Source organism: Amblyraja radiata, chromosome 14 (genome assembly GCF_010909765.2).
Source record: "Amblyraja radiata isolate CabotCenter1 chromosome 14, sAmbRad1.1.pri, whole genome shotgun sequence".
In the NCBI taxonomy this organism is placed as follows: domain Eukaryota; kingdom Metazoa; phylum Chordata; class Chondrichthyes; order Rajiformes; family Rajidae; genus Amblyraja; species Amblyraja radiata.
In genome coordinates, this window is record NC_045969.1 from 51,608,914 (window position 1) to 51,636,179 (window position 27,266).

General features: G+C 43.8%; 1 protein-coding gene across 3 annotated transcripts in view; it reads right to left on the reverse strand.

The window, feature by feature from the left end:
- gpm6b (glycoprotein M6B) overlaps positions 1 to 23,394 on the reverse strand; it is a 186,252-nt gene extending 162,858 nt beyond the window's left edge. Inside the window, exons 1-2 of one of the 3 annotated variants that reach the window (XM_033033352.1) lie at positions 23,209 to 23,394; positions 22,897 to 23,076 (exon numbers count right to left, since the gene is read on the reverse strand). Coding sequence is in view for 2 of the 3 variants with exons in the window: in XM_033033348.1 (XP_032889239.1) it covers positions 22,897 to 22,900 (4 nt within the window). In the remaining variant the exon portion in view is untranslated. Of the gene's footprint in view, positions 1 to 22,896; positions 23,077 to 23,156 lie in introns of all 3 variants that reach the window. The other 2 variants (XM_033033348.1, XM_033033350.1) reach the window with 2 other exon arrangements.
- Between the last annotated feature and the right edge of the window lie 3,872 nt (positions 23,395 to 27,266).

The following is a 27,266-nucleotide window of genomic DNA, read 5'->3' on the forward strand; positions in this document are numbered from 1 at the left end:
AACCCAGTCTCCTGCCCTCTGTGAACTCACAATCAAAAACAGATGGCCAATGAACATTTGAGGGTCAGAGCTAAAACCCAGGAACCGCACTGTGGAGAATCATTAGGCAGATGTCAAAAAGCTCTTCCCTCTGCTTTGCACCCACCTCTCACAACTTCATGCAATTTCCTTCCCTTCATTCATTTAAATATCTTTAGATGTGCCAGTGAAGAAATTGCTCTACAGTTGAGAACCAAAATGAAGCAACATAGCTATTAGCGAGATGGTAGTTATTCAGAGCATTCAGCAAATGCACACTGTTCACACGGTGGAGACGGGACCTAAATGTAAATGTTGATATAAAAGAAAAGGCAACTGATAATATTTATTTCACTTGGAATTGCAAGGTAACAGAAAGCTTGTTGCAACGCTATTTCACAAAACACTTACCAGATGATAAGCCTCTTCTGTTTAGATCCATAATCTCCGAGGCGCAATCTACTTGGCTATCAATAGTAACTAGGACTTGTGAGCTTCTTAGTGGTTGAAACAACAAGCATGAAAGGATACGGTCACCAACTAAAACTCCAATTATTCATTTCAAACAAAAACATGTTTTAAATGTTAAATGGTACCATTACATTGATGATGCTGTATATTTGAAGTTATAATATGGAGCAGCATATTTCGTAGATATACACAAAATGCTGGAGTAACTCAGTGGGACAGGCAGCGTCTCTGGAGAGAAGGAATGGGTGAAGTTTCGGATCAAGACCCTTCTTCAGTCTCGACCCGAAATGCCACCCATTCCCGTTCTCCAGAGATGCTGCCTGTCCCGCCGAGTTACTGCAGCTTTTTGTGTCTATCTTCAGTTTAAACCAGCATCATAGGGTCATAGAGTAATACAGTGTGGAACAAGGCTCTTCGGCCCAACTCGCCCACAATGTCCCAGCTACCCTAGTTCCTACATACACAGTATATTTAGTAGATACTGGTAGCATAGGTGGTGAGAGCAGGTATTGATGGGGGTTGTTCTGGGATGTCAGATCCAACTGTTGAGCCTTCGCGAGGTGCAGTGGGCCTAACTCAACGAAACACCAGTGAAGGGAAAGCCCCACTGATATACTTGCATCTACAGGATTAGTTTTTTTGAGTCTGAAGAAGGGTTTCGGCCCGAAACGTTGCCTATTTCCTTCGCTCCATAGATGCTGCTGCACCCGCTGAGTTTCTCCAGCATTTTTGTGTACCTTAGTTTTTTTAATGCGCTTGTTTACATGCAGGTAGCTGATTATTGCATATAAATTTAGTTATAGGCCTTAGCAAAAGTTGGTATAATCAGTTTAGATAGTACATTGGCTTTGGGCTTGATTTTCTTGGTTGAGCACTTATTCTGGTGTTATAGTACGAGTACTTTGAGTTTTAATTGTAATTTTGTTTTTAAAGTACACGGCTGTAACTTGTCATGTTGGTCTACATATTGAAGTGTAAAATGGAGAAGGTAACCCATAGCACATTTTCTCAGGATTGTTTTGTGAACATTGTAATGGAGCACCACACGAGTTAATCACTGCACTATGCACAGGGAATGATTGTTCAAATGCAAATACTTGGTCAATTAGGATTTTCTGGCATGAACCATTCCCCACGTAGAACCTTTTAAATACAGGAAGCCAGTTCCCTGATTCCAGTGCCAATGAAGAACTCTCTCCTGTTTTGTAAACAACATTCATGTAATGGTTTATTACCAGCAGCATCCACGGGGCAAAAGAAAACTTGTGATCAATGATCACATCAAAGAGATTGGAACCATCCTCATCTTTGGACAGAAGTGCTGGAGAAACTCAGCGGGTGCAGCAGCATCTATGGAGTAAAGGAAATGGGCAACGTTTCGGGCCAAAACCCTTCTTCAGACTGATGTAGGGTGGGGAGAAGAAAGGAGAAAGGAAGAGGAGGAGCCAGAGGGCTGAGTGAGAGCTGAGATGGGGAGGAGAAGGGGAGGGGACAGCAAGGGCTACCGGAAATTGGAGAAATCAATGTTTATGCCGCTAGGGTGCAAACTGCCCAAGCGGAATATGAGGTGCTGCTCCTCCAATTTCCGGTGGTGCTCACTCTGGCCATGGAGGAGGCCCAGGACAGAAAGGTCGGATTCGGAATGGGAGGGGGAGTTGAAGTGCTGAGCCACAGGGAGATCAGGTTGGTTAATGCAGACCGAGCGGAGGTGATCGGCGAAACGATCGTCAAGCCTATGCTTGGTCTCATCTTTGGATACCCTGTGCATAGGGGAGAGGGTAGGGCCGAGGATGTCCTTCCAGGTTGTGTTGCTCCTGGACCTGGCCAAGCTGGCCATCCACGAGCCAGTTGCCTGCCCCTTTTCTGGGGTTACGTCCATGCCCGGGTGGTTTTGGAGAGGAACTACGTGCTTTCCATTGGCGCCCTGGGGGATTTCTGGGACCGCTGGGCACCGCGGGGGGTTGAATGCATCCTTGACAAGTTGTAACAAAGTTGTATAGTAGTTTCACAAAAAAGCTGGAGAAACTCAGCGGGTGCAGCAGCATCTATGGAGCGAAGGAAATAGACAATGTATCGGGCCGAAACCCTTCTTCAGACTGATCGGGGGTGGGGGGGGGCGGGGACAAGAAAGGAAAAAGGAGGAGGAGCCCGAAGGCTGGGGGATGGGAGGAGACAGCAGGGGGACTGAGGAAGGGGAGGAGATAGCAAGGACTAACAACTCAGAGACGGAGTGGGAGGGGAAGTTGAAGTGCTGAGCCACCGGGAGGTCAGCTTAGTTATTGCAGACCGAGCGGAGGTGTTCGGCGAAACGATCACCCAACCTCCGCTTGGTCTCACCGATATAGATCTGCTGACATCTAGAGCAGCGGATGCAATAGATGAGGTTGGAGGAGATGCAGGTAAACCTCTGTCGCACCTGGAACGACTGCTTGGGTCCTTGAACGGAGTCGAGGGGGGAGGTAAAGGGACAAGTGTTGCATCTCTTGCGGTTGCAACGGAAAGTGCCCGGGGAGGGGGTGGTACGAGATGGAAGGGAAGAACTGACAAGGGAGTTATGGGAGTTATGGAGGGAGCAGTCTTTGCGGAAGGCAGATATGGTGGGAGATGGGAAGATGTGGCGAGTGGTGGGGTCACGTTGGAGGTGGCGAAACTGACGGAGGATTACTTTTTGTATGTGACGGCTGGTGGGGTGAAAGGCGAGGACTAGGGGGACTCTGCCCTTGTTGTGAGTGGGGGGATGGGGAGAGAGAGCAGTGTTGCGGGGTATGGAAGAGACCCTGGTGCGAGCCTCATCTATGGTGGAGGAGGGGAACCCCCGTTCCCTGAATAATGAGGACATTTCAGATGTCCTGGTGTGGAACGCCTCATCCGTGGAGCAGATGCGGCGTAGACGGAGGAATTGGGAGTAGGGGATGGAGCCCTTACAGGAAGCAGGGTGGGAAGAAGTGTAGTCCAGATAGCCATGGGAGTCAGTGGGTTTATAGTGGATGTCGGTCAGAAGTCTATCACCTGCGATGGAGATAGTGAGGTCAAGGAATGGTAGGGAAGTGTCGGAAATGGTCCAGGTGTATTTGAGTGCCGGATGGAATAATAAACTACTATTAGATGTATAGTAGTTTATTTGGCATATTTGTTTGTCTTGTATCATGGTGGTGGGTTCTGTTTTGTTGTATTGTAAATATTGTTTTTAATAATTGAATACATTTTTTTGATTAAAAAAAAAACTGGAACAAAATGCATGCCACAGAAGATATACCTATTTTATTCCAAGAGACATGAAAGATTAAAGTGCTTGCAGTTTTGATGAAGGTTGAAAGTCAGGTTACTAAACACTTTAACTCCCCCTCCCATACCCACACTGAACTTTCTGACCTGGGCCTCCTCCATTGTCAGAGTGAGGCCCAGTGTAAATTGGAGGAACGGCATCTCATATTCCGCTTGAGCAGCTTACAACCCAGCAGTGACTCACCATTTTTCCAACTTCAAATAACCCTTGCTTTCCTTTTGTCTCCTTCCCTCCCCCACCCTAGTTCTCCGACTAGTTTCACTGCCCTCCTGATTAATTTTGCAGTTTCTGTGCCTCGTTCTCACCTTCCCCTCAGCCAACAATGAACCATTCTACATTTCCTTGATCAATGTACACTTTGTTCTGTCGTTTTCACACTTTACCCTTCCATATCTCCAGACTCCCTCTCCCCTGACTCTCAGTCTGAAGAAGGGTCTCAACCCAAAACGTCACCCATTCCTTCTCTCCAGAGATACCTGTACTGCCTGTCCCGCTGAGTTACTCCAGCATTTTGTGTCCATCTTTGGTGTAAACCAGCATCTGCAATTCCTGCCTGCACATTTTGAAAGTCTGACATTTCTATTTCTTCATTCTAAACATCTGCCACCTTCTTCCCACCAAATACATATCTGCTGATAGGTCAGCACAGTTGGCTGCTCGAAAGATGAGAATTCCAAAAAGCATTATTACTTCCCTTGTCAAGAATGTATCTCCAGTGTCAAACAGTTTCGTAAATTATATGCAACCCTAACATATACAAATTGTCTGCAAAGACCTGCCTCTTGGGCAAGAACTGTCAAGTTTGGGGTAATTTGTTGAAATCTTTTTAATCAATTACTGCAAAATGGTTCCAATGCTCAACAGCTGTGCTATGGTTATCTAATACATATCTCATGTTAGTAAGTTTCAGTTTGATCAAGAAAAAGGAAAATTGCAACTGGGATTGAATCTTAAGATATTTTATCAGCAACTGCACACATATTCATAACAATAACGGAGTCCCAAAGGACCTTTACTAAGTAATTGTTGCAGTCAGACTTATACAGAAACAGAAACCCTAATTTCCCTTATCCCTAACCAGTCTGGAGAAGGGTCTCGACCTGAAACATCACCCATTCCTTCCCTCCAGAGATGCTGCCTGTCCCGCCGAGTTACTCCAGCTTTTAGTGTCTACCTTCGGTGTAAACCAGCATCTGCAATTCCTTCCTGCACAGAAACAGGGCTTTCAATCCACCTTATACATGACAACCAAGTTGGCAAACTGGGCTAGTCCCATTTGCTGGCAATTTGCCCTTGGCCCTCTAAAGTAAACCCTTCCTATTTGTATATTTGTCCAATGTCATTTAAAAGTTTTAATTGTATCCATTTCTATAGCATCCTTTGGCAGCTCAGTCCAGATACAAACTACCTTCAGGGTGAAAACGTTGGCCAAAGCCCCTCATAAATCTCTCTCTTCTCACCTGAAATCTAAGGCCTCTACCTTTAGAATCCTCTACCCTAGAAAAAAGACTGTGGGCGTCAACTTTATCCATTCTCTTCAGGATCTTTGTACACCTCATAAGGCCTCCGACACTGAAAATAAAGAAGTACCAGCATCTCCAACCTCTCCCTGTATCTCAACACAGACTTTTTTATGCCAATTTTCTTCTTACTTCAACAGGAAGATGACTAGAGCGGGATATGGACGGAGAGAGAGGGAAAGCAAGGGTTACTTGAAGTTGGAGAAATCAATATTCGTACCGCTGGGTTGTAAGCTGCCCAAGCAACTCCATCCTCCACCCTAGTCTGGGTATTAGTTACACTGTCATCCTGTTGAGTTTCACTGTCTGTACAACTCGTTATCACCTATCCCGGGGCCAACAATGGACCATTGTGGGCTCCACATTTCCTTGATCATCGTTGCTTTTTGCAATTCATTTGTTCTATTTACCATCTGTGTCTCTTGTTTCCCTTTCCCCTGACTCTCAGTCTGAAGAAGGGTCTCGATCAAAAAACGTCACCTATTCCTTTTCTCCTGAGGTGTTGCCCGACCCGCTGAGTTACTCTTGGATTTTTTGTCAATGACCAGTGAGCTCTTGTTTGATTTGTGAATGAGCAGGTTTCAGGTGCTGTCATTTTCTCTTACACCCTAAAAAGGTGTGTATAGGTAAAATAATCAGCTTCGGTAACTTGCTGTAATACGTGTTAGAATCTTGAGGGGTGTGGGGAGATTTCCTGGGACTGTGGCCGGAATGAAATGATACTGCAAGTGGGTGTTTGATGGATGTTTGATGGTCTAGGCTGAATTCCCCTTTTCCATGCTGTAAGACTCTGCAAATCCAGAGCATTTGGAGAAAGCCGCACAGAGACATGGAGGAACATGCAAACACCATGCAGAAAGCAGAGGTCGGGATTGAACTCGGCAACCGAAGCTATGAGCAATGAGTGTCTCTTATGCATGCTTCACTGTGGCCAGAGTTACCTTCCTGTACCAGGAGATAGCAAACTAGTTTACGACTAGGTTACTACCTAGTTCAAAAGCTGTAGATATTTTCCACAACCATTTGTTGATGTTGTTCTTCCTTTAATTCTCATAATAACGTGTTGAATTGGGAATAGAGTGAGACAAATGAGCTGCAATTCTGTCCTGCAAATTAGTGAAATGTTTGTGAATGCCGCAAGTGTCGCAATCAAGATGATTAAATAGGTCAAATATCTAAACAGTTGGCAGCTCTAAGCAGATACCTTGCATGTTTTAGTCAGTTCAAGATCAGCATTCGGGATCTTTCTGTTCTGCAGTCTCCTATGATGATCTGTAACCATACCTAAATGCGATCATGATTTCATGAAGGCTTCCCTCAGCAGACTGGATGCGGAGAAGATATTTCAGTGGGATTTTTGCTTATATCTCTCTCTTCCTTCCCCACCCACAAAATATTCCCCAATCTCCCCGTGCTCCAACTCATCTACTTGCACCCTCCTCTTGAAAGATGTCAGCCACCCCTTCCTACTTGTGTCCATGGAAGGTTTTGGTTTCAAGGCTGGAGCTTCCCGATGTCACACAATATGAGGGACATGATCCCTTAGCGCCATAATGCCAGACTGGGATGCTCGACCAATGTTAAACTGTGCCAAAGATAGACACTAAATGCTGGAGTTACCCATGGGTCAGGCAGCATCACTGGAGAGAAGGAATGGGTGATATTTCGGGTTGAGACCCTCCTTCAGGCTGTGCCTCTTTGGAAAGAATCTTGTGTAAAACGCAAATGACCGATATATTGCACAACCTCTGTTGAAAAGCTCAGGATGCCAAGCATATTAGCTCAAGAAATCAATGCATTTTTTATTTGTCATAATAACACTCATCTTGGAAATAGTCTCATTCCCTGTGGATAATAATATTTAAAGTTTGGCTGCACTGAAAATCACAGCTGGACAAGTAAAGGAAAAAAGAGTTTCTCAAAGTTGACCTTCAGCTGATATTGTGTAAGGACATTTAGTGTCTGCAATTGTAACCCTATTGGTTGCACTTTCTCCTGACGCCAAAACATCTGCATCATCTTTCAATGTAGTGGGAGGGAAGTGCATTAGATATGAACGCTTAAGCATCGCAAACTTTATTAGGTTATCTAATGGGCATGTCCCACCTGGGCAATTTTTCAGGTGACTGCCGGCGACTGGCAAAGTGGAACACACACACACACACACACACACACACATCGCTTCCTTCACCAGCCCGTTATGCAGGCGGGGGACAGGGCAAGCGGGGGGAGCACTGTCTGAGTGAAATTCACACGGTGCAAAGCCAATGTGATACAGACACACACCTCGATGAACAGGAAAATTGGTGCTATAATGAAGACGGTGAAAGCACAATGTACGGGAAGGGTCACGTAAGTCCCTAAAAAAGGGGGCGGGGGGGGGGGGGGGGGGGGGGGAGTGGGAGAGGGAGGAAGGATTGGAGACAACTTTTAAGAAGCCAGAGATACACGGCTGTGAAGCTCGGCGGACATTTAACATTACCAGTCGGTTATCCTTGGTTCTGAAAACTACTGTTTACATTTTTTTCCCCCAATGAGCCAATGACATTCACCGGTCAGCACCGGCTACAATCTACGAGAACCTATGACGACCTTCGACCGCCTGGCGACCCACTACCACTGCACCTACGGCACGAGAATTCTCGCTACTCTCCATGGCGGCTTCTTTCTAGTTGCCGCTAATTTTTCAACATGGTGAAACGTTTGCGGCGACCATAATGCGGCTGCGACTAGTTCCCAGAATGAGGGAACTCCTCACGACCAGGAAGGCGACTCCCCGGCAACCACCTGCGAACATGTGGCGACCATGTGGCAACTGCATAGTCTCCTGCAATCGCCTAAAAATCCGCCTACGTGGGACAGGCCCATTAGACAATTCTTTAGGTGACGGCCAGAGAGTAATTTTAATGGAATTCACCTACGACACCTGTTGTCTATGACAACACCTACAACAACCTACGACAACTTACGACAACTTACGACAGCGCAAATTGTCGCCATTGTCGCCGAAAAATGTTGCCTGCAGTTGCCCCAAAAAATCGCCTATGTGTAGGTATGTTGCAAAGTGTACCTGAAGCGTTGCTGAAAATCTGTCCCAGCCCGTGTGCGCGATTTTGGCGCCGTTTAGAGGGGGGCGGGTTTAAAACGCGATTTTCCCTAGGCTGTTCAAATCGAGGTTTTTCAGCCTAGTTAATTATTAACGAAAAATCGCTGGAAGATTCCGTCGCTTTAGCTATTATTACTTGTAAGGGCTTTATCTAATTGTTATAGTAGTTTAAAAATTAACCTCTAAACCCGCGACCGCCGGCCACCGGCCGGATTTCATACAGGGGACAACAGAAGGTAGGCTGTTTATTTTTACATTAAAAAGGGCTTCTAAAGATCCCTTTATACAAAGTTTAATGTTACGAGTAGCTAATTTTGGGCCCATTATATCCCGCAGTATTTTTCTGGGCATTTGAGGGCACAAATCTACCGCAATGTGAACGTTCTAAACCAGCGCGTTCACAGGATCCCACTGGAAAGCTGATTTAAATGGACTTTAATTTACAGCAATTAAACACTAAATTCCTTCCATTTGGCCTATAAATTAATGTAAATGAAATTTAAAAATCATGTTTTATTGTGAATTATTTGTGAATATTATTTGGACACTTAGGCTATTTTAAAATGTTAATCATTTATTAAGAAATGGATAGATGTTTAGATCTAGTAATTGAAGTTTGAAATTAGCTACAATTGGGTAACTAACTAATTATATGCTTTAATTTCAGGTCATCCAAGTAAGATTATTTTATATTTGTTTCAGAATGCTTCAATCTATGATAACTGAAAATTTCATTCAGTTCTCTTAATTTTTAAGAAAGTTATGGGCTTTTGACTGTCCACGATCACAGCTTTTTTGTTGTGTCCATAGAAAATCAATAGGGAACAAGATGCTAATTTCCGAGTATGAAAATGGCCATAACTTTTTAAATACTTGAGATATGAAAGTGAATTAGGTGTCAAATTAAACTTCTTTTTATGCTTTATCTGATGGGATAAATTGCAGACTTGATTTTTTAAATCTCAAAATATTGTAACATTGCTACTATGTGGGACAGGCCCATAAGAGTGCTATAAAAAGGTGTCACTTTCAACGTAAATGGAGAATAATTATTAATTGCTTCATTCACAGTCATAGAGAGATACAGTGTGGAAACAGGCCCTTTGGCCCAACTTGCCCACACCAGCCAACATGTCCCACCTACACTAGTCCCATCTGCCTGTGCTTGGTCCATATCTCTCCAAACCTGTCCTATCTGTCTAACCGTTTCTTAAAGGTTGGGATAGTCCCAGCCTCAACAACCTCCTCTGGCAACTTGTTCCATACACCCACTACCGTTTGTGTGAAAGAGTTATCCTTCAGATTCCTATTAAATCTTTTTCCCTTCACCTTAAGACTATGTCCTCTGGTCCTCAATTCACCGACTCTGGGCAAGAGACTCTGATCTATTCCTCTCATGATTTTATACCTTGAAGCAACAGAATTCAGAGCCAAACAAAAAGGCACAAAAAATGTAGAGGTTTACAGGACATTTGGTGGCCTTATACTTCACAATATGTGTGACGGCTATAAAATATAACCTCACTTTTCCCGTGCTCTCGAAAACAAATCACAGGAAAGGGTGTTAAATTTTCTCCTTGAAGGACAACGAAACGTTGGCTCAAATTCAGTCACCATTATTCCAAGTACAACGGTAATCAATGGTGTAACATTAATGATATACAACTGTTGCAATCAGCATTTTATTAAATGACCATTTAAAAATAGATATGCTGATTCCACAGATGTGCTTGAGCATCAGGATTGGATTTAAAAAAAAGTGACTTGAAAACTAGAAGAGAGGCTTGCCTGAGTTATAGAGTCATACAGCATGGAAACAGGCCATTCAGCCCAACTTCCCCTTGCCAACCAAGCTACACCATACCCACCATGTCCACATTTGGCCCATTTCCTTCTACACCCTTCTTGTCCATCTCTCTGTCCAAATGTCCTTTAAATGTTGTTATGGTATCTGCCTCAACTCCCTTCTCTGGCTCATTCCATTTACCCACCATTACTGGCTCATTCCATTTCCATTTACTGTGTGAAAAATGTCACCCCTCAGATTCCTATTAAATCTTTCCTGTCTCAACTTCAACCTATGACCCTTGGTTCTTGATTCGCCTACTCAGTGTCAAAGAATCTGTGCATCCACTCCCCTCGTAATCTTATACACCTCTATAAGATTACCCCTCATCCTCCTGTGCTCCAAGGAATAAAGTCTTAGCCTGCCTAACCTCTCCCTGCAGCTTTGGCCTTCAAGTCCTGGCAACAAACTCATATATCTTCTCTGCACTCTTTCCAGCTAAACAACTTTTTTTTTCTATAGCAGGGTAAAACTGAATACAGTACTCCAAATGTGGCCTCACTAAGTTCTTGTCTTAAATTTGTAAACACTGCTCACTAAGGCTGGCATTTTTAATACCTCGTGTTACTGAAAACAATCATAATGTATATTGACGCCAGAACTAACTGTTGAGCCTTCCCGAGGTGTTGTGGGCTGAACTCAATGAAACACCAGTGAAGGGAGGTGCCCACTTGATAACCCCAATGATATACTTGCATCCACATGATCTTTTTTTTTTCCATGTGCTTATTAACATGTAGGTGGCTGATTATTGCATATGGAGTTAGTTATTACCCTGAGCATAAGTTGGTAGAATCAGTTTAATGGGCTTTGGGCTTGTTTTACTGTGATTTGACATTATTTTCTTGGTTGAGCACTTATCCTGGTGTTATAGCACAAGTACTTTGTGTTTTAATTGTAATGAGCCACAAAAATGTTTATCTCTTTACGAATAACAGGGTAAAGGTATTCTGTGGAGAATGATGCAAGATGGTGTTAGAGCCTCATCAGGTTTGATTCTCTATCCACTCTACTGTAATTGCTTATTAATGCCTCTCACAAGCCCATGTTGGACCCATGAAGTAGACGCATGTTCCTTACTTTAAATACACAATATCAAACACGCTACACATATATTTGCATCCATTTTTTTTGCTACCTGTGTTGATTACTTTCCACACTTGTAGAACGAGCTGCAAAGAAATTGAAACTGGAGCAAAACCAAATCTTCAAGAAACAAACAACACCCATTAAATAGTTCAACTGAAGCATTTTACCAGCTAAAGCTTTTTCAATAAATTTGGTTTAACTTCCAAATCATAAAAACAACACTAGCAAAGTAATATAAAAATGCTGCACTGGCACAATCCATTTTCTGTCATCTTTTTGGGAAGGATCTCGACCCAAAACATCACCCATTCCTTCTCTCCAGGGATGCTCCCTGTCCCGCCGAGTTGCTTCAGCATTTTGTATCTAACGTCAGTGTAAACCAGCATCTGCAGTTCCTTCCCACACAATGAATCATTCAATATTTCCTTGATTAGCATCTGCTTTGATCTGTCATTTTCACACCTTACTCTTCTATTTCTCTAGACTCTCTCTACCGTGACTTATAGTCCGAAGAAGGGTTTCGACCCGAAACCTTCTCTCTAGAGATGCTGCCTGTCCCGCTGAGTTACTACAGCATTTTGTGTCTATCTTCGGTGTAAACCAGCATCTGCAGTTCCTTCCTACACTTTGAGAAAACCCATTGTTTCATCCCTGGATTTCAATAATCGAGGCATTTGTCCAGATAAGATGCAGTCCTGCTGCAGTGAATAGCTTTCAAGAATATCGGAGAACATGCCAGATAAAACAGTGGTGTCACCAGCGATTGAAAATAGTCACATCTAAAACAAATTTCTTTAAAGGATAATTATGCATTCAGTCCTCAGCTCAATATTTTCACTGCAGCTTTAAAACAGATTGGCACGTCATATCTTAGTGGAACAAAGGCAATTTTGTCTGCTTCTAGTGGTGTATATGTCTGCTTAATATGTTCATGTGAAGCAACCAAGAGCCTAAGAAAGACTACTTAACATTTCTTATGCTGAAGGACAAGTTCAATTAACTAACAATGATGCCCGAACTAATTTCATTTTGATGGTGTGAAATGTTACTTCAATCCAGGAGCTGCCGCATACATTTCTGATTGAAGTTGCAAACTAGGCATTGTTCTTTGTTCGACTGGTCACAAGCTATGGCCTCGGCATTAGACCCTGTCCTTCCACATTGCACTGAGTTTCCGATGGGTAAAACAATTTTAAAGGCACTTTGTATCAGCTGCCAGCCAGAGAATTAGTTACCAAGAGTGGTTAAAAATTTCAACATAAAAAAAAGGCGCCAAACTGCAAATAAACTGCCCAATTTTTTAGGCAGTAGTTTTAGTTTAGTTCTAGGCAGTAGTTTTAATTTAGTTTAAACTAAACGAGTTCATCTAAACTTCAACTAAACTGAAACTACTGCCGATAAATTGGGCTGTTTATTTAAACAGGGCTGTTTATGTAAACGGCCCAATTTCCATGCAGTACTTGGAATGGGTAAATGAAAAGCCGGAATAATGCTGATGTTATATTCTGAACAACAACAGCCCACTGCACACTCAGCCCCGTGACAGCTCCTTGGCAATGAGTGAAGTTTCAATTGTATGTTCTGCAAGGGCTTCATTACACTTGAACTGATGAAAACGGCAATTAGGCTAGGTTATGATAAGCTCCTCACTGTATAAACGAGCGCAATGCATCCAACATATTAATGTTAATGCCATTATCATGTCAGATCTCACAAATGTGTCTTCAAATCTCCAACCACGTTATGTGATCCATTTAGGACTCGGGGTGATGGGCGGAGATAATCATTTAGTTTGCAAGCATTTATCGAAACTTGGAAGAAATTAATTGTTTATTCAGTACAAAAGTTTAAAATCCTTGGATAATGTTGAATTGTTCAATTGTAAACCTACAGACCAGTAGTTATTCTTATCAATACAATACAATACAATACAATTTTATTTGAGAAATGTTGTTTCTGCAGTCATACACACAAGAAATTCTGCAGTCATACACACAACACAATTTACACAAACATCCATCACAGCGCATCTCCTCCTCGCTGTGATGGAAGGCAAAGACTTATCTCTCCCCTGCACTCCCCATTCCCCTCCCGATGTCAGAGTCAAAGCCTCCGGCGGGCGATGGTAATTGTCCCGTGGCCATTAACGCCGCGCCGGGTGATGCAAGGCCACGCTCCGGGTCTTGGTGTTGGAGCCCCTGGTGGGCGCTAGCAAAGTCCCGCAGCCATTCAAAGCCGCGCCGGCGATGGTAAGTGTCCCCGCTCCAGGTACTCTTCGACCCCGCAACTCGGGCGGGAGAAGTCGCCGTTGCAGAAGCCCCGAAAAGCGGTCTCCCAGCAGGGACCCGCGGGCTCCCGGTGTCACCGTCCACCAGACCTGCGGCTGGAGCCTCCGAATCTCCGGGGGTCGGGTCGCAGCCGAGCGCCACCACAGCTCCACCCGCTCCGAACTCGGCCAGCTCCGCAATGGTGGGTAGGTCCGCAGCTCCGCGACTGGAGCCCCAGGTCGTTCCGGTTGGAGGCCGCTCCACATTGCTCAGCCCCAACGACAACGGAGACCCGACAGAGAAAAGGTCGGGTTCTCCGTGCAGGGGAAAGATTTTAAAAGTTTCCCCACCCCCCCACACCCCCCGCCCCCCACACACACACATACCCCGTCAAAAAAAACATAAAAACTACATTGAAACGAGACAAAAAATAATAAAAAAGACAGACGGACTGCAGAGGCCGCTGCGACGCGAGTCGCGCCGCCCACTGGTTAGCGCCGCGTAAGGAGTAAAGCAGAGTGTGGAAAGAGGGCACGACCCACACGGTGAATATAGTTTGCAATTAAACCAAATATCCTGATAGCCAGCATGGCATTGACCGTCTGAAGAATGGTCTCGACCCAAAACATCACCCATTCCTTCTCTCCAGGGAAGCGGTCTGTCCCGCAGAGTTACTCCAGCATTTTGTGTCCATCTGACCGTCTAGACACCTAGACGCACACCTGTGATGGGCTACCGCACGAGATACAGATTTATGCCCAAATTACAGCTGCAAACGCTGCCTTCATAGCAGAGATAATAATGTTACTCTTCTGGTATTTTGCGGTAAGTATATCATCATTTAGAGCAGTGGGCAGTATGGGGAAACAAAAAGGTCGATGGTGACATGTTGACAATTTGCAAACCAACTTCGATAACACTTAATATAAAAATGTATACCTATAGAAACAGAGAAACATTACCAGTATTAAAGCATGACATGACTTTTGTAAGAGCAATTCAGTTATTATTATTTCCTAGCATGTTAGACATAACCTATTTTTTCCCTTCCTTCAAATACTTGTCCAAATCCTCAGTGAGAGTCTACTTTCACCATCCTTTCAGACAGGGAATTCCAGTTCATGACTATTTGCTGGGTGGAAACTTTCTTTGTTCATGTTACCTTTGGTTCTTTTGCCAAACACCTTACATCTGTGCCCTATGGTTCTTGGCCCTTTTGCTAAAGAAACAATTTCAGTACATTTGTTTTTTTTTTTTCCAGACTCTTCGTGATCCTGAGCACTCCCTTTCAAATCAACCATAAATCCACCATGCTTATACATTTTTATAGAAAGCTCACATTTCCGGGCTAGCAATGCTTCAAAAAAAAAAAAATAATGAGGCACAAATCAGGTCCTGGGGCCTGAAGTGAGGCAGCATGAACTTCCTCTGAAGGATCTGGTTTGTGGTTCATTTACACATCTGCACCCAGATGGAAGTATACTCAGTCTATTACCTAGCACAATACAAACTCAATATGCATTGACAATATGGTTGCAACTAATCACTAACTAGGCTGCCTGATCAATTCACTATAACGTAACCGACAGCTTTGACTACGTTTCTACTATTTTGCACAACTTTTGTTGGATACATTCTTTCCCCCATTTGATGATCTCAGCTGCTCAGCTAACCAGAAGTAACTGGTATTGACTGCTCCTCAGGCTCAAATGTGACCCAATTTGCTTTAGATCCATACCGTTGAAAGAGGGACCGACTTAACGGCATTGGATTCATTGAGGTGCCAGAGTTTAGAGAGGGAAGTATTGAGTTAATCACTGCCTCAGTTCCCACACCTTGAGTCATTGCCCTGGGCTGGGCTTTGCGGAGAACAGAGTTTCACTGAAGTGATTGAATGACATGCTTCACGGCTGCCATTTACAAAACAGGATCACAAACAAGAACTTTCCTCGAGGCAACTGATAACACATCAATAAATTCTTCACTGACTTCTCCCTGTGACTGCCTCCATGGACAGAATATCTGGCATCAGAAACTCTTGATGCCCTACATTGTTAACCAACTTAAAGAAAGCAAGAATGCACACCAATGCCTCGACTTCCTTAGAAGGCTTAGGCATGTCCCCAACAACTCTCACCAACCTCTACAGATGTGCAGTAGAAAGCGTTTTATCGGGATGCATCATGGCTTGGTTTGGGAACAGCTCCATCCAAGACTACAAGGAATTGCAGTGAATTGTGGACACAGCCCAGACCATCACGCAAACCAACCTCCCTTCCATTGACTCCACTTATAACTCACGCTGCCTCGGCAAGGCCAGCAGCATAATCAAGAACAAATCACACCCTGGCCACTCCCTCTTCTCCCCTCTCTAATCAGGCAAAAGGTATAGAAGTGTGAAAACGCATACCTCCAGATTCAGGGAGAGTTTCTTCCCAGCTGTTATTAGGCAACTGATCATCCTACCCCAACCAGAGAGCAGTGCCGAACTACTATCTATCTCATTGGTGACCCTCGGATCCTAGATCCTTGATCGAACTTTGCTGGCTTAACCTTCCACTACACTTTATCCCCTTATCATGTATCCATACACTGTAAATGGCTCGATTGTAATCATGCATTGTCTGTCTGCTAACGGATAGCACGCACCAAAAGCTTTTCACTGTACCTCGGTACATGTGGCAATAAATTAAATTGAAAACCTAGAGCCCAGCATGGGCTATGCAGAAGTGAGCAGACCAAAAAGTGTTGTGTGGTCCATTGCCTTGGTGGCGATCATGAATTTGTATCATCGAGTCAGAGTCATGCAGCACAAAAATAGGCCCATCAGCCCAACCTGCCCATGCCGAACAAGATGCCCCATCAGAGCAAGGTTCTTTTACTCATGTTTGGCCCATACTCCTCTAAACCTCTAAATGTAAATAATTTGGTGTACATATAGCTGCTGGTGTACATATGTATAAGGTAATTACAAGCATAGAGGGAGTACAGAGAAGGTTCACCAGACTGATTCCTGGGATGTCAGGACTTTCATATGAAGAAAGACTGGATAGACTCGGTTTGTACTCGCTAGAATTTAGAAGATTGAGGGGGGATCTTATAGAAACTTACAAAATTCTTAAGGGGTTGGACAGGCTAGATGCAGGAAGATTGTTTCCGATGTTGGGGAAGTCCAGAACAAGGGGTCACAGTTTAAGGATAAGGGGGAAATCTTTTAGGACCGAGATGAGGAAAACATTTTTCACAGAGTGGTGAATCTCTGGAATTCTCTGCCACAGAAGGTAGTTGAGGCCAGTTCGTTGGCTATATTTAAGAGGGAGTTAGATGTGGCCATTGTGGCTAAAGGGATCAGGGGGTATGGAGAGAAGGCAGGTACAGGATACTGAGTTGGATGATCAGCCATGATCATATTGAATGGCGGTGCAGGCTCGAAGGGCCGAATGGCCTACTCCTGCACCTATTTTCTATGTTTCTATGTTTCTAAGCAGTTGAATAAGGGGTGGGAATTAATAAGCTTTGGCTTCTTCCTGCTCCTTTTCGGACACATACGATTTCATTTATTTATAGATATTGTTTATGACACTTTATAAATATTCTTGTTTTGTTTTTTGTATGCTTTATTTGCTATATTTATTCGAAATAAATAATAATTTTAATGTCTTTTAAAACGTTCCATCCAAGTGTCTCTTAAACTTTGTTATTGTACCGGTCTCAATTACGTCCTCTGGCCACTCATTCCATACATCCACCACCCTTTGAGTGAAAAGGTTGCCCCTCAGGTTCCTATTAAATCTTTCCCCTCTCACTTCAAACTTATGTCCTCTGCTTCTTAATTCCCCTACCCTGGGCAAAAGACACTGTGCATTCACCCTCTCAAATACCCTTCATAATTTTATACAGCTCCAAAAGATCACCCCTTAGCCTCCAGGGTTCCAAAGAATAAAGTCCTGGCTTACCCAATCTCTCCATATACCTCAGGCCCTCCAGTCCTGACAACATCCTCGTAAATCCTTCCTGCAGCAACTGAACACCCAATGCAGTTTGCAGTTTCAACAACTACTTGTACAACAGCAATATAACATCTCAATTTCCATACTCAATACCCTGACTGACGAAAGCTATCAGTCTTTACCAGCCTATCTACCTGTGATGCCACTTTCAGGGAACTGCGTACCTGTACTCCGAGATCCCTCAGCTCTACAACACTCCACGGGGCCCTAGCCTTCACTGTGAAGGATCTGCCCTGGTTTGACTTCCCAACATGCAATACCTTCCACCTATCTACAATAAATTCCATCAGCCATTCTTTAGCACACCGGCCCAATTGATCACGATCCTGCAGAAATTTTAGTAACCATCTTCACTGTCTACAATATCACCTACATTAGTGTCATCTGCAAATTACTAACCACGTCTTGTTCATTCGCATCCAAATCATTGACATAAACCACAAACATCAACAGGCCCAGCATTGATCCCCAACGTTCACCACTAATCACATCTCCAGTCCGAAAAACAACCTCCCACCACCACCACCTTCTACTTCCTCCCACAAAGCCAAGAGGATAGACGCAAAAAGCTGGAGTAACTCAGCAGGTCAGGCAGCATCACTGCATTCCTTTTCTCCAGAGATGCTGCCTGACCTGCTGAGTTACTCCAGCTTTTTGTGTCTATCTTTGGTTTAAACCAGCACCTGCCATTCCTTCCTACACACTCTGTATCCAGGCAGCTAGCTCTCCCTGGGTCTCAGGCGATCTAACCTTCCAGAGCAGCCTACCACGTGGAACCTTATCAAAGGCCTTACTGATGTTGATACAGACCCATCTATGGCCTTGCCTATCCTCACACCACCTCACTATCACGATGACCAATGGAAATTGATTTTTCCTACTTGCCTCTTATTAAGTTTAAAAAAAAGATTTATTACTTGATTATTAAAGAGCCCCCAACACCAAGGAACTGTACTTCATACTTCATGTTTGTTTTCACAAATTAAAGCCATTTGGCCCATTGAGATGATGTTGGTTCTGGGTCCATGCCCATGGTGCCATTCCACAACATAGTGCTCTCCATAATGTTTGGGACAAAGACCCATCATTTATTTATTTTTCTCTGTACTCCACAATTTAAGATTTGTAATAGATTTTTTTTAAATCACATGGGGTTAAAGTGCACATTGTCAGATTTTAGTAAAGGCCATTCTTATACATTTTGGTTTCACCATGTAGAAATTACAGCAGTGTTTATACATAGTCCCATTTCAGGGCACCAAAATGTTTGGGACACGTGGCTTCACAGGTGTTTGTAATTGCTGAGGTGGGTTTAATCACCTCCTTAATGCAGGTATAAGAGAGCACTTAGTCTTTCCATCACCTTTGGAAACTTTTATTGCTATTTATCAACACGAGGGCCAAAGTTGTGCCAATTAAAGTCAAAGAAGCCATTATGAGACTGAGAAACAAGAATAAAACTGTTAGAGACATCAGCCAAACCTTAGGCTTACCAAAATCAACTGTTTGGAACATCATTAAGAAGAAAGAGAGCACTGGTGAGCTTACTAATCGCACAGGGACTGGCATGCCAAGGAAGACCTCCACAGCTGACGACAGAAGAATTCTCTCTATAAAATAGAAAAATCCCCAAACACCTGTCCGACAGATCAGAAACACTCATCAGGGGTCAGGTATGGATTTATCAATGACCACTGTCCACAGATTTCAAGAACAGAAATTCAGAGGCTACATTGCAAGATGCAAACCACTGGTTAGCTGCAAAACTAGGATGGCCAGGTTACAGTTTGCCAAGTACTTAAAAGAGCAACCACCATTCTGGAAAAAGGTCTTGTGGGCAGATGAGATGAAGATTAACTTATATCAGAGTGATGGCAAGATCAAAGTATGCTTCTCTGCCCAAGATCGAAAGCATACCACCTCATCAGTGAAACAGGCTGGTGGGGGTGTTATGGCCTGGGCATGTATAGCTGCTGAAGGTACTGGCTCACTTTTCTTCATTGATGATACGACTGCTGATGGTAGTAGCATAATGAATTCTGAAGTGTATAGACACATCCTATCTGCTCAAGTTCAAACAAATGCCTCAAAACTCATTGGCCAGCAGTTCATTCTACAGCAAGACAATGATCCTAAACATACTGCTAAAGCAACAAAGGAGTTTTTCAAAGCTAAAAATGCTCAATTCTTGAGTGGCCAAGTCAATCACCTGATCTGAACCCAATTGAGCATGCCTTTTATGTGCTGAAGAGAAAACTGAAGGGACTAGCTTGCAATACAGGCCTGGCAGAGTAACCAGAGAAGACACCCAGCAACTGGTGATGTCCATGAATCACAGACTTCAAGCAGTCATTGCATGCGAAGGATGTGCAACAAATTACTAAACATGACTACTTTCATTTACATGACATTGCTGTGTCCCAAACATTATGGTGCCCTGAAATTGAGGGACCATGTATAAACACTGCTGTAATTTCTACATGGTGAAACCAAAATGTATTTTATAAAATGGCCTGTATTAAAATCTGACAATGTGCTATTTAACTATATATGATTTTTTTTCTATTACAAATCTCAAATTGTGGAGTACAGAGGCAAATAAATAAATGGGTCTTTGTCTCAGCAGCTCAGTTTATATCAGGGGAGGGGGTGGACCCATCACCTTTCCATTCCTCTCCCAATGCTGAAACATGTAACTGCAGACGCTGGTTTGCGGGGAAAAAAGACACGAAGTGCTGGAGTAACTCAGTGGGTCAGGCTGCATCTCTGGAGAATGCGGATAGATGACGTTTTAGGTCAGGATCCTTCTTCAGATTCACATTTTGGTTTGTGGTCAGTGACCTTCTTCAGACCCGTGTTTCGGCTTGGGATTCTTCTTCAGAGTCTTAAAAAAATGTCCCCACCTGATATGTCACCTATGCATGCTCTCCAGAGATGCTGTCTGACCCGCTGAGTTACTCCAGCACATTGTCACTTTCCGCCCCCACCAGATGTTGCCTGATCTGCTGAGTCCCTCCCACACTATGTCTTTTGCGAAAGATTCCAGCATCTGCAGTTACTTGTGTTACCAATTAGCCTGCCTCAACGAGGACTCGTTGCAAGAGGGAAGGCCAGAAATAGCTAGCAGAATACATGCCAAAACGACAACCTAAATTTTACACAATACGTAGAAAATTGCAGTCTTTTTCTTTTCATATCTACTGCATAAATCCAATCATACATTAATTTCTCAATACATAATAAATTTCAAAAATCCTCTTGAAATTAAATGACGAGGAACCTTTTCCTGTGGCAGGAGAATTGATTCAAAATGATGGACCAAAGAACCTGAAAAAAGTTCAATGTAACCAGTTGCTAGGATCTGGATGCTAGTTTGTCTGCAACTTTTGAAAGGGAATTGGATATACGCCAAATAGGAAAATATACAGTGCCACAGGGAGGAGAGGAAGGAGTAGTACTGATTAGGTAACTCTTTGTAAGAGCTGGGCAAAAGGCATGAGATCTCCAAGGGCTTCTTTATACGATGTGATTCAATGAAATCCATTCCAATTTGTCCTTGTTTTCCCTCCCCGCTCCCCCATTAAAGTTTTTATTCCAGAAAATTATCCACTAAACATGTGACCCACCAATTGACTCAATGTATACCTCACGCTGCCTCGGCAAGGCCAGCAGTATAATCAAGTTAGAGTCACACCCTGGCCACTCTCTCTTCTCCCTTCTGGCAAAAGGTGTAGCAGTGTGAAATGCACACCTCCAAGTTCAGGGACAGTTTCTTCCCAGCTGTTATCAGGCAACTGAATCATCCTACCACAACCAGAGAGCAGTCCTGACCTACTATCTACCTCATCGGAGACCCTCGGACTATCCTTGATCGGACTTTACCTTGCACTAAACGCCATTCCCTTATTATGTATCTATACACTGCAAATAATCTCGATTGTAATCATGTATTGTCTTTCCGCTGGCTGGTTAGCACGCAACAAAAGCTTGTCATTGTACCTCGGCACACGTGACAATAAACTAAACTAAAAGGTGTGTATCATGAAGTCAAATTAAATATCAATCTCAAACCTAGGGTATCTGCTTCATGCCAAATGCAATATCTAATTACCCATCCTCCAAACAAGAAGTTTATTTTCAGGAATTCTTGCATCTTAATATTAAGTGAATTGTCAAGCAACCAAACTCATCCACGCAATGCACTGAATGCCCAGGGCTAACACAACTGTTACTGCAGTCGGACAGTTTATGAAGCATGTGACCATCAAGAGGCCCCTTAAACATTTTCAGCTTAAGTGGGAAAAAACCCCCCAGCATGGAACAGCAGGCAAAATAATCAACGTGTTTCTGTCCAGTAAGTGGTAAATTCATCAGCGGGTCAAAAAGAAAAAAAATCCGGACAGCAAGCCTGCGAAAACTTCCAATAGTAATTGTGCACCTCTGTCGTTGCGAATGCAGTACTTACCAGAGAGGGAAAAAAAAGTCTGCAAGCCAAGAATATAAAATTCCTGGTAATCTTGCCAGGCAAGAATAAGCCTCAAACCATATCCTCCTCTGGAACAGCTGCGATAAATCACCATTCGCGTTCTCATGATGATTAAAGCATAACTTTTTTTTTAACGTTTGCGTTTTAGGTCTCTGAATTTTTTTTGGGGGGGGGGGGGGGGTAAATTCTCTGATCTGCAGAGGGTCCCCTAAATTGAACAGAGAATGATAAAAGACAGAACTAAATCATTCCTTGAGCTTTGCGATTTGGGCACCAAGTGTTTTCCAGTCCGCTTGATTCATTTGTCCCAGGGTCAGCTGGAAGCTATTTCACCTCTTGCAATAAATAACCTCGTGGGGATATCACGAAGAAAACCCCCCATAAAGCAAACCCCATCCGTGGTCTTTCCTTCCCAGAATCGTACAGGCTCCCAGACAGTTGTTCGTGCAACGATCCGACATCAGGAGAAGTCAAAACTTTTCGAATGAACACATTACAAATTAAAACCCTCGGCTGTACAAAATAACGGAGAACAGCTACAGCGGAGATACATTTCAATCATGTTATTTCAATGTTATTTCTGTAACATTTTACAAGAAGAAAATCCCGAGTAACGGATTGATAATCTATTATTTTTGCAACAAAGGGCAACTTCACTTTCCCAGCTCAGAATTTGACAGTTCGGTGTGAATAGGAAGTTTCCGATTCTAAACTTCAGTACATTTCTATGGGGACGGGTGGGGGGACATATAGAAAAAAATCTCCAAGTGCCCCCCTGTTTACGTGTGTGCACTTACCCATTTTTTAGCTGAAATGGTCGATGGTGGTGTCGGATCCTTTCTCTGCAGCTTGCTTTGCTTTGCTTGCTTGCTGTTTCTCGGCTCTCCTCTCCTCTCCACTGTCCCGTTCTCTCCCGGGTCGGCGAGTCTGTACCAGAGCTCACAGCGCACAAAGTCTGCCTGACGTCAGGCGCCCTGCTGAAGAGAGGAGGGGGAAAAAAGATTAAATAAAGCCCGCAAGAGCATAGCCAAGTGTTGGAATGAGTGGTGAATATTACCAGGGCAACTGCAAAATACTGTTCCAACAAATAAAAGTGACATCGTGGATACCCGGCAGCACAATAGGCAAGGATTGCTAGCAAGTCATAGGTGCCAGTTAGTATAGTCCTACACAACCGCGACTGAAAAAATGATAAAAGTGAGAATGCATAGCAATAAACATGTCCTAATAGTGGATCTATCTGAGGGCAGTTTTGGATATTTAAAGGCGATATAGAGGTGGGGGGTAAAAGTGTGTTGATTTATCGATTAAGGAGTATGACATGGCAGTTGTCCAAGAGCGTTTAGTTTAGTTTATGTCACGTGTACCGAGGTACAGTGAAAAGCTTTTGTACTGTGCTAACCAGTCAGTAGAAAGACAATACATGATTGCAATTGAACTATTTACAGTGTTTAGATACACAACAAGAGAATGTTTTGTGAGTTTAAGAAGATCATAGTTAAAGTATGATTTATTTTATTTTATTTTAGTTTTGAGATACAGCGAGAAAACAGGCCCTTTGACCGTCCGAGTCCGCACTAACCAGTGATCCCCGCACCTTATCACCTTTCAATACACATTCGGGACAATTTTACATTTATACCAAGCCCATTAACCTACAAACTTGTACGTCTTTGAGTGTGGGAGGAAACCGAAGATCTCGGAATAAACCCACGCAGATCATGGGGAGAACGTACTAACTCCTTACAGACAGCACCCATAGTCAGGGTCGAACCCGGGTCTCTGGTGCTGTAAAAGCCCTGTCCCACTGTGCGAGTTCACCCAAGAGCTCTACCGAGTTTTAAATAAATCAAAACTCGTGGTAAGCACGTAGAATGAACATAGCAGGTACGTCGGAGCTCTTAGCGCTAACGGCAGGTACTCGGGAAACGTGGTAACTCGTGAAGATTTTTCAACATGTTGAAAAATGTCCACGAGTAAAATATACTCGGGATGTAAAAATTTGATACTTTTTAACACAGTCATACCGTAGTAGCTCGTGAGTTTACCGTAGTAGCTCGTGAGTTTACCGTAGTAGCTCGTGAGTTTACCGTAGTAGCTCGTGAGTTTACCGTAGTAGCTCGTGAGTTTACCGTAGTAGGACCTGGTGTCCTATATCACTATTGTATGTTCATGATGGAAATAAGAATAGTCAGTATATTCATTACCTTTGAATTGTAGTTTGATGTAATCGTCCCATAATTTCTTAGTTCCATTTCACAATATCTATCAGACATACAGAATGTTGCAAGGTAATATTTTGCCCAAACTCAGTTGTATCTTTCTATCTCAATAAATATCACAAAATATGCCATTGTTTCAGCCACATTATGACAAAATATAGAATGTAGGTTATTTGTAATCAGTCATCCCATCCCAGAAACAACAGTACTTAAAGAAGACCATTTGTTTTACTAATTTACAAGCATGTACCATACATAGTCCGTTGATCCATATCCAGCATAATGTTGTGATAATTGCATAAAAGGTATTATTGTCTAAGAAATTTGGTGTGGAATGATAATCCATCTCAGTACTCATTTAGGCAAGTCCCAAGCTATAGATACTTTCCCCCCACCCCCAATCCCCCTCGCCCAATCTTCATTGAACCTACCATTTGACCAATCTTTTACTCAGCTGCTGTAACATTTCCTTCCTATCAAAATCTCTGTGTAGCATCTCTGTCCCTATCTTCAAATTCCCACTTTGAAATAAAATACAACTTTCGACTTAAACATTTTGCCGTTGTAATAGAGATTTAAGTGTGTGGAACGATTGTAATATGTGATTATTGATCTGCTTCTGTGGCTAGCATGCATATAGTCACCTGGGTTGGGATGGTTTGTCCAGGGAGGCTACATGGGTGGAGCTGAGGAATAAAAAAGGGAAAGCAGAAACAAAGAACTGCAGATGCTGGTTAATACACAAAAGGCACAAATGCTGGAGTAATTCAGCAAGTCAGGCAGCATCCCTGGAGAACATGGAGAGGTGACATTTTGGGCTAAGACCCATCTTCAGACTGATTGTAGAGGGGAAGAAGAAAGCTGGAAGAAGGGAGAGGCAGGACCTGTGGTAATAGGTTGATACAGGCCATGGAGGGGGGTTTTGATAGTTAGCTGGTTGAAATAAAGGGCAAAGATAAGAAAGGAAGAAAGGTGTGAGACAGGTTTGGAGTTATAGAGTCATAGAGCCATAGAGTGATACAGTGTGGAAACAGGCCTTCAGCCCAACGCCCACACGTTCCAGCTACACTAGTCCCACCTGCCCGCATTTGGTCCATATCCCTCCAAACCTGTCCTAGTTGCAGATTGTAAAGCTTGAGGGAGGAAATTGGCAGGGAGAGGGTGACTGGAGGGGGGAGGGGGGGGGGGGGATAGGAGGGAGCCCAGGTGGGGCACAGAGGTGGGAAAGGGAGGGGGTAAAGAGTGGGGGGAGGTTTGAGGGAGAGAGGACAGGGGTGTTTTGAGAGGTTATTTAAAATTGAAGAAATCAATGTTCATATGGTTGGGTTGTAAGGTACCAAAGTGGAATATGAGATGCTGTTTCTCCAGTTTGTGTGTGGCCTCACACTGGTAATGGAGGAGGCCCAGGACAGAAAGGCTAGTGTGAGAATGGGAAGGGGAGTTGAAATGGTTGGCAACTGGGAGATCCAGTAAGCCTTGGTGGACCAAGCGCAAATGTTCAGCGAAATGATTGGCAAGTCTACGTTTGATCTCGCCAATGTGGGATGGTCACCTTGTTGGGAGTGTACATATAGGCCCACAAATAGTTAAGGGGAATTAGGAACAAATATGCCAGGAGATTGCAGGCAGATGCAAGACTAATAGGGTTCTCACAGGAGGGGATTTTAACCTTCCCAATATAGACTGGGAATGTCAATATGTTCCAGAAAGCTTCCACAGGCAATATATAGAGGGCTCAAAAAGGGAAAGAGCAAAGCTTAATCTATTAGGAAATTGGGAAAGGCAAGTGACTGTACTGTTCATAAGTTCATAAGTGATAGGAACAGAATTAGGCCATTTGGCCCATCAAGTGTACTCCACCATTCAATCTTGGCTGATCTATCTCTCCCTCCAAACCCCATTCTCCTGCCTTCTCCCCATAACCCCCGACACCCGTACTAATCAAGAATCTATTTATCTCTGCCATTGACTTGGCCTCCACAGCCCTCTGTGGCAATGGTTTCCACAGATTCACCACCTTGTTTGTGGTGCAATATGTCTGTAGGCAAACCGTTTGGGACAGCGATCACAGCTCTATCAGCTTTAGCATAGCTATGGATTAAACAGGGCGGGCCCATTAGTTAAAATTCTGAATTAGGGCAAGGCCAACTTTGATGCTATTAGACAGGAACTTACTCAAGTTGATTAGAGTAGGTTATTTGCAGTTCAGAAAGTAGAAACCTTTTAAAAGTGTGAAGACAAAGGTTCAGGACATGCATGGCCCTGTTTGAGCAAAAGTCAAAGCAGGTGGGAGTAAGGAAGTCTGGATGAAAAGAGAAATTGAGGCTTCTGGTCAGAAAAAAGAAGGAGGCATGGGACATGCATAGGCAGCTTAGATCAAGTGTATCCCCAGAGGAGCATATTTAAGTAGGAAATCACGAGGGCAAAAAGGGGACAGGATACAGTTCTGGCAAATAATATTAAGGAAATCCAAAGAGATTTTATATAATACTAGACCAAGTGCAGACCCGTTGGGTCTGTTCCCCCAACGTGCGGTTGTGGGGGGGCGGCATGCATGCACACTAACTTTCCCCCCCACCCCGCACTCACGCTAATTACCCCCCTTGATATTATAATAATATTATTAATTTTCTTTTACCCCATAACCACCCTATCTACTGACGTATAGCCCCCAACTTGCAGTCACATCTAGAGAGGGGGGGGGGTTAGAGAGTGAGGGCAGAGAGGGGGGGGGAGAGGAGAGGGGGGGGAGAGGGGGGGAAGAGGGGGGGGAAGAGGGGGGGGAGAGGAGGGGGGGGAGAGGAGAGGGGGGAGAGAGGGGGGGGGAGAGAGGGGGGGGGGAGAGAGGGGGGGAGAGAGTGGGAGAGGAAGGGGCGGGGTGGGAGAGGAGAGGGGGGGAGAGAAGAGGGGGGTGATGGGGAGAGGGGGAATGGGGAGAGGGGGGG